The sequence below is a fragment of the Mytilus edulis genome, chromosome 6 (assembly GCF_963676685.1).
Source record: "Mytilus edulis chromosome 6, xbMytEdul2.2, whole genome shotgun sequence".
Lineage (NCBI taxonomy): Eukaryota > Metazoa > Mollusca > Bivalvia > Mytilida > Mytilidae > Mytilus > Mytilus edulis.
The window spans coordinates 11,835,555-11,843,468 of NC_092349.1; the positions used below are offsets into that span (position 1 = coordinate 11,835,555).

The 7,914-nt window shown below is 30.9% G+C and overlaps 1 protein-coding gene across 4 annotated transcripts in view; it reads left to right on the forward strand.

Annotated features, from left to right (window-relative positions):
* Nucleotides 1-7,177, forward strand: part of LOC139527133 (eukaryotic translation initiation factor 4E transporter-like) — a 32,092-nt gene extending 24,915 nt beyond the window's left edge. For 2 of the 4 annotated variants that reach the window (XM_071322406.1, XM_071322407.1), the window contains exons 22-24: nucleotides 195-557; nucleotides 1,852-2,091; nucleotides 2,597-7,177. In XM_071322406.1, coding sequence (XP_071178507.1) covers nucleotides 195-557; nucleotides 1,852-2,091; nucleotides 2,597-2,778 — 785 coding nt within the window. In that variant the 3' untranslated portion in view covers nucleotides 2,779-7,177. The remainder of the gene's footprint in view (nucleotides 1-194; nucleotides 558-1,851; nucleotides 2,092-2,596) is intronic. The other 2 variants (XM_071322409.1, XM_071322410.1) reach the window with 1 other exon arrangement.
* The last annotated feature ends 737 nt before the right edge of the window (nucleotides 7,178-7,914 follow it).

Here is a 7,914-nt window from a genome sequence, read left to right on the forward strand (position 1 = left end):
GTTCTCTGTTTAATCCGGCAAGTTCTCTGTTTAATAGGGCATGTTTTCATCCAGTTAATCTTCGAGTAGTATCACAAATATTTCAAACTGATCTAGCATGTTAAATATTTTTAAGATTTTGATCACCTGTAGTCTTTTGGAAGAATGGGATAAATATAAAATTATTAAATTTCCTTTCTGTCATATCTTTGCAGCAGTGAATGTTAGTACCAGTAGTGTAACAGGTGTTATGACACCAAACCAGGTACCTATGCGACAGTTCTCTGTGTCACAGCAACTAAATACTCCTCTGTCCTCTGCCAGTATACAACAGAGGGCTATAATGGGACAGAACACGTTACAGACGGCATCACCCAACATGCCACCCAGACCAATGAACATTTCTCCCAATCCACTGACAAGACCGATCGTTGGGACTCCGGTGTCTCAGAACTTTTCAATGGGTATTCCCATAACTGGCCGGATGCCTATCCCACAAGGAGGTGTTAATATGAGCCCAAGTCCTCTTGTTCTACAACAGATGATGCAGGGAGGTATATCACCAGCTACAGCTAGAGGTAATTTATACAGATGAATGTTGTTAGTTTAGGGATTCGAATGAGTATTGATTGTCCTAAGGTATGATAGGGGAGTTATTTGATGAGTGTTTTAGAAGTGAACCATTTGAGAATTTTTAATTTTGATTGTTGGAAATTTCAGAAAAGTGTTTATTGTCCATTTGTCTGATTTTTGTTTAATCTTTTAATGAAAACCTAATTAGCACTTACCATAAATTTAAGACATTTTATTCTAGTGTTTCTGAGCATTACATACAAGTTAAGGGCATACGATACAGTTCTGATCCCATATTAACAGTTTGATGAAAATTTCCATGTAGGCTATTTTTGCCTGATTAAATCAAATTTGTAATGAAAAATATACGTTCATGTGCAACTTTTTGAGTTAAATGAGGTCGAAATTTTGTATATTTGCTCAAAATTCGGAATTGTGGCCGTATTTTTCCTTTCGAAAGAAAGGCACAACTTTTTTGTTTTAAAAGATAAACACAAATTGTTTTTTGTTAAATAATTTGTAATATCTGTATTTTATAAGTATCCTAAAAAATTATGCATTTTTTATTCAGAAGTAACTCATATTTATCAAATGGTCATGAATTGAGAAAAAAGCGTACTTTTTTGCTGTATATTTATCAAAATTAAAAAAATTGCACTATTTACAGTTTTATAAAATTTGGTCCACATAATCTCCCTGCAAAATGAAAAAAAAATGTCGTTTTAAAAAATAGGGGTCCATGTACTCGTTTTCAAATTAAATCAGTTTGAATGATAAAAATCAGTGGAAAAATGCATCTTTTCCCGATATGTCATAGTTTGACGTCGCGAAAATAACATTTTACGTTAGCAACGTCATTACCTCCCCTGTAACTGTATCGTATGCCCTTAAGACAGTTTTAATGGATAAGACATGTATTTTTCTGCCTAAATGGGAGATTTTGATGCAATAGTTTAATGGTATTTGTAACTTCAGCTGATTGCGTGCCAATGAGACAACTCTTCTTCCAAGTCACATTTAGTAAAAAAAGTAAACCTTTATAGGTCAAAGTATGCTCTTCAACACGGAGCCTTGGCTAACACTGAACAGCAAGCTCTAAATGACCCCCAAAATAATTAGTTTAAAACAATTCAAACAGGAAAACCAAAAGTCTAATCGATATATAAAAAACATACACTTATGAACCACGTTAACAAATGACAACCACCATGACCACTGAACATAAGCATGATAAGGGTTTATTCTTTATATTTTAGAAAATACTCTTAATATAACTAATTGATTATGGTAACATTGTAGTGAATGCACTGAATCAGATTAACCAAATAAACCACCTGAATCAGATGGCTCTACAGGCCCAGCAACAGCAGCAAAGGATGATGGACCCTAGACTTCAAGGTATTCGTGGAATCTATCCACCTTCTACAATGAGTCCACGGACCTCTTTGCAGTCGGCGGGACTTAATATACCCAACTCAATGGGAGTCAACGTTGCCATGAGCCGTGCTTTGTCACCACATGCACTATCTCAGAAACAATGTTAGTGATACTTTCTGCTTAAGAGGGGCATTTCAATGGTATATTTACGATGGGTTTAAAGATACCACATTTATGAGAAGGGGGACGACAATATCTTTATTGGATATTGTGTCTTGAGTTGAAGAAAACCCCTGGTGATTTTTAGTTCAATGGGTCTAAGGTCAGCCTTGATATAGCAATTTAAACTTACTTTAGCGACAATTTTTGCCATGGGGTGGGATGAATATTTTCAGGTCAGTGACACCGTCACTATATCAAAGATCTAATGTGACAGCAGCAATAAACTGAAATTTGCAGAACTCCATGTTTGTTGCTTTAGGAAACTTGTTTTTGTTTTTACCATGCATCTAATCATCAAGAAAGTTAGTGTAGTGATTTTCTTTGAAAAAGAATAATTTTGGGTAAAGTTTTGTTCTAGAAAACAAATTCTTTTACCAAAAATTCATTAAGATAGCAATTGTCTTTTTTGTATCAGTAATTTCATATATATATGTTAACATTTCAGCAATGGGTGGACCTGTTTCTCCAGGATTATATAACGGGAACAACAACCTAACAAAACCAGGAGAACCCAATCTGTTCAAGTGGTTTGGTAATGATGTGTTGAAAGGACAAATTCCAAACATGCCACCGCTTCCTCAACAGGGAACCAGAGTCATGACAGTTGACGAAATTGAACGGTGTTAAATTCAGTGGTGGAATGATGCACTATTTCTTAACGATCTGTGAGGTCCTTAACAGGAAATATGGTGGCATCATTTTATAATAGACTTCTCATTACTTACAACATAGTTGTCATTGGAAGAGGGGAGAGAACAATGGCATAGTGGTGATAGATTCATGTGGTGTTCAGACAGACTCATGAACAAGTTATAAATTTATGTATAATGACATCAACTTTGTTATCTAATCCAACGATTTTGTAAGCTTGGCACAAGGTCTTTAATAAGCTTTTTTGTCAATTTATAAATTACAGGTTTTCATTAGTGTGGTACCTAATACATGAAACAGTGATACATACTTTTTGCTCGATTGCTTTGTTACAACTCGGAAACTTTCTTTTGTCTCTGTAAATATTAATTTTGTGTACAGAAATGTTGTTTTCGCTCAGATTTATTTTGTGAGTGTATATTTTTTTTCCCATGAATATGTAATATTGATTGTATATCCTTGAAATGAAAATGTATGTATATATGTGTTAATTTCTTTTTCGATTGGTTGATTTTGTAAATAGAATGTCTTTTTTTTTTGTGTTGTTTACTTGGCAGATGTAACATATCACACAATCAACTCGTCAGTTTCACTGTAAATAAACAGTATATCATCTCTCAGTTAAAACCTCCATGAATATTTCAAATGTTATTTAGAAACTGTTATTTGTGTGCTAGAGAGTTGTTTCTGTATTGTAAGACAGACCAGTTGTGTCTGTACTAGTCATTTCATTATTTTTGAACACAAGAAAAGTGCTTGGCATTTCGTAACAGATGTTTATATATATATTTTTTGTTTTATTAATATTTTTTTCTGACAAAGTCATCTTTCTGTACATTTGTAAATAGTCTGTGGTGTTATTTATTGTTTTGATTTTGTTTGTAAAAGAATTAAACATATATCTACTCTGTACTCTGGTTTTCAACAAACATGGCAAATGTTAAAGCAAGTCAGAGGTCTTATCAATGGTCTGAGCCTCACTTTGGAGTTTGGATATCACTGCCAAGTATAAGCTTACTATGTTAATAGGATACTGTAGTTTTCCAGTTGATGGTATCCAAAGCATAATCCTGTTCAGTTTGAATATGATGGGGCTGATAGATGTGCAGTAGGTTTGGTAAATTTTCAAGCTTTAAATTTGTTATATTAAAAGAGGTGAACAAAGTTGGGGGTTTTAATTAAAACAAAGAAACATGGATATTTAGATTTATCTTACAAATCAAATTCCAGTTTAGATTTTGCAAACAAAATCATTGTTGTATGTACATAGCTGTAAAGAATTTACTTTTGTATGTTAGAAAAATAAATACATGCATTACTTATAACTTCTCTGAAAACAAAAGGTCATTTTTCATGCATATAAAGTTTTTAGTGTTTTATGTATTAAGATGTACTATTAGTAATACAAATTTTGACCAATCTGCATTAGGGAGCATATATTTAACTTATTCAAGCTTTAAGCATACATGATGTATACATTAAAAAGCCATCTTTAATTGATATGTGGTTTGCCCCAAGCATGCTTACAGAAATAGATATATGATCCTTGAATCAGTGACTTCATTCAGACCCTTAGGATACTCTGCTTTTGGTTTAAGTGCTTTATATAAATATAAAAGCCAATGTTTTTAAATTATTATACTAGGGTTTGTTTTTATGAAAATGAGAGGTAATGTTTCAGTAAATATGTGTAAATTTGGTAACATTCATCCTCAAGATTAGTTCATCTTATAATTTTTTTTTTATTGTCTTAAGTTATTTTAGGACATTCAATAGAAAATAGTCTAGTATTGCATAGGGAGGTAAAAAAAAAAGTTTTAAATGGAATTACACAATAGAAAGCCATTGGTTTGGAATTTAGATTAAGACTAGTAAACAAAACCGTGAAAATGTGAAATGATTCAAAAATTTCTTCATGATAGTACATCACAATTATATTATCATTAGAATATGTTATTTACATGTATAAGTTTGTGTTCATATGATGAGAATAAGTGAACTCTATATGTTATTGTTTTACAGTGCTTAAGATTTAAGAACATTCTCTTATTGTGGTCTGGTCAATTCTTTGTGAATAAGGTTTTCTAAATATTTTAGTGCTGTGTTTTAACAGTTGTTTTATTTTTTATCTTTTTCTTGTGCTGATGTATATTTTAATTCTGTCAAAGGCCAAGCAAATCAGAAGGTTTCTTTATAACTTTTAAGCAGTTTGTTGCTATTATCATTTATTATCTATTTGAAACATAATTTATGCAACTCAAAGATTGGCTTCTTATAGTGCCACTTCTAATTTCTGTGGACAATGACTTTCATGAGTAATTCAAAATGAATGACAGTTTTTTTGATAAGAAAAAAGGATTAAATGAGAAAACTTGATTTTTATAAATTTGCTTGGCCTCTGATAACTTATTTTTGTGAATGTCAGAAATCTGAGAGAAAATTGATGAAAATTGTTTGAATTATTCTTATGATCTCAGTTTTACAAAACATTGCTTTTTCTATAAAATCTCAATTTTATTAAAAAGTTATAAAATTGACGTTTTGAAAAAATTTGCCTCAGAAGCAAGAGATGCTAAAAGACAAACAACAACAGTTATGACTTCTAACAGAATTGAGATTTTATAGAATATTTATACTTTATATAATGTTGTAAATATTATTTTCCAATACGTACATTGATCATTGTATGATTACTTTGTTTACATAGGAATTACACTAAGATATGTACAATGTATGTAACCATACACTAGGGGCATTTTCTGTATTAACTGATTTGAGTTAATTATTGCTGGATGCATTTTTCTTCTGGAATGAGAGTAACATAGACTAGTAGAATTCTGTGAAATTAAGAACAATGTCTTAATTTTACAATTAATTCTTGGTTCTAAACTCTCAGTAAAGATGTTTCCCTGATTTCACTGGAAATGTTTTTTTTTTTTAATTTAAAAAAGTTTTTACTTGGATCATTTTTTTCAAACATACTTTAAAGAAGTTAAATACCGTTTACAATTCCGTGAGATAAGTAAATTATTTTTTGGGTTTTCATATTAATAGTCATTAATTGTTATTTGTTTATTTTGTACATGTATGTGTTGTCAATATATTGCTCTGTTTTGTGTAAATAAAAATGATTGTGTTATAATTAGAAATGAATGTTTATAAATAGAAGTGGATGTTTATAAATAGAAATGGATGTTTATAAATAGAAATGTCATACCTTACTGTTATTCAAATTGTTAAATATTTTGTCTTCCCCTTTCAAATCAACGTCAACTGCCCATAAATAAATACTAAAAAATAAATGGCATATTATATCGGTGGTCGTTTTGTGCAATTGATATACCTTCATATTATAACAGTTCCGTATCACATGCTAACATTATTGTCATTTTCAGTTTTGCACATATTTCTTTTGTAATGGTATAGTAAATTCCTGTAAATAGTGTGTAAATAGTAAAAAAAAAATGTTATAAACTTGATGATGTAAGAATTTATTTTCATTTTCAATATTTACTGAGTGTCTCAAAATGTCATGTAGATTTTTTTTCTTAGTGGACAAACCTATTAATGTTTTGCTGTGATTTTCTCAGACTATTTTGAAACATCTGTATTTTATAAGATATTTTTTCTCTCTAAGTATTTACCTTTCAGATTAAAGGGGAGTACTGAACGTTCAAAGGGAGATTACGCCATTAGTCAATCAAAACATTTAAACAACTTTTATTATTGCAATAGCTGTCTCATTAACATGGATTGAAAGTTTTACAGAAGACAAAATCTGTTGTTTTGACTGGGCATATTTTAATGGAATGTAATGGCTAACTTTAAACAAAATAAGATTGTTTTTTTTTTGTGTTCAATTCTTACAAATTGTGGGACTATAAAAACCAAGCCTGGTATTGCTTAATTAGAACATATTGTCTAAACCTTAGATATAGCCGAGTTCTGTGGAGAGACTCTGATTTTAACATATGATTTCTTTTGTTAAATTCTTCTTCAAAGTTAAATAGAATGGAACACTAGCAAGAATTGGTTAAAACAAGTTTAGAAGTAAACACAGGACACTTTGAGACACCCCTTTACTCATTTTTTGTGAACTATTGCGTGTTGTTTATTTTGGTAGGAAAGGGTACACGATTGTGAGATTTTGGAAGGAAGTTGCAGATGAATGCGTCCATGTATGTGTGTATGGTGTTTTTTTTCCCTGTTTTTATCAGATAATGTTGACATATCTAGTATTACATGTTATATTCAAAGTAAATTTGTGTATTTATGATAAAAAGTGCTTGCAAATGTAATTTTGTCTTTTATCTTTTATTAAAGTTTAAAATGTATAAAAAAAAAGGAAAATCAATAAAATGTTCAATTAGGGTAACTGTGTTTGCAGTATTTTATGATTTTGAGTAAATTTGTTGTTCTTAAATCCACTGTTAAAGAACGATGGTCACAATGCTATAAATAGAGTGTGCTAAAAATTCGCTATGGTATTTAATAATGTATTAGCCACTGGACATTAAGCAATCAACAATCACTCAATGATGTTATTCTGAAAATCATAACTGTTTTCCAATTTAAGACCAAAAAGATCTTTCACTTCTAGTTTACTCCTTGGTTTTGATTGTTATTGTCTAGTAGAGGTTAAGGTTGACTGGCGAGTGTTAGAAAATAAAGTTTTCTCGGGAAATAGATTGAGGGCGACACAAAAAATTCTTTTTGTATTAGGGCAATACCTTGCCACTTACTGGGGGGAAAAGTGGTAATTTCGTTCTGTAACTTTATGCCCTGAAATGCACACCATAAAACTGAAGGCTGGTGTTACTTGTAAATATTTCAATGATGAAGAGTACTCCATGACATCAGATATATTTCAGCTGCAATGGAAAGTTTTATTTAACTTCCCTGCCAATAAAGATAGAGACATTAAAATCCTTAAAACTAAATACTGCAAGGAAGTTGTTTGCACATTTTGTTTATTGTTCTGGTAAAAGAATTCTAATAATCCAAGGATACATTTCTATTACTGAATGATTTAATTCTGGATGTAACACGTCTTCTGATTAGCTGACGTTATTTTGTTATCAGCCCATAGACATAATTTAGTCATGTGACCGT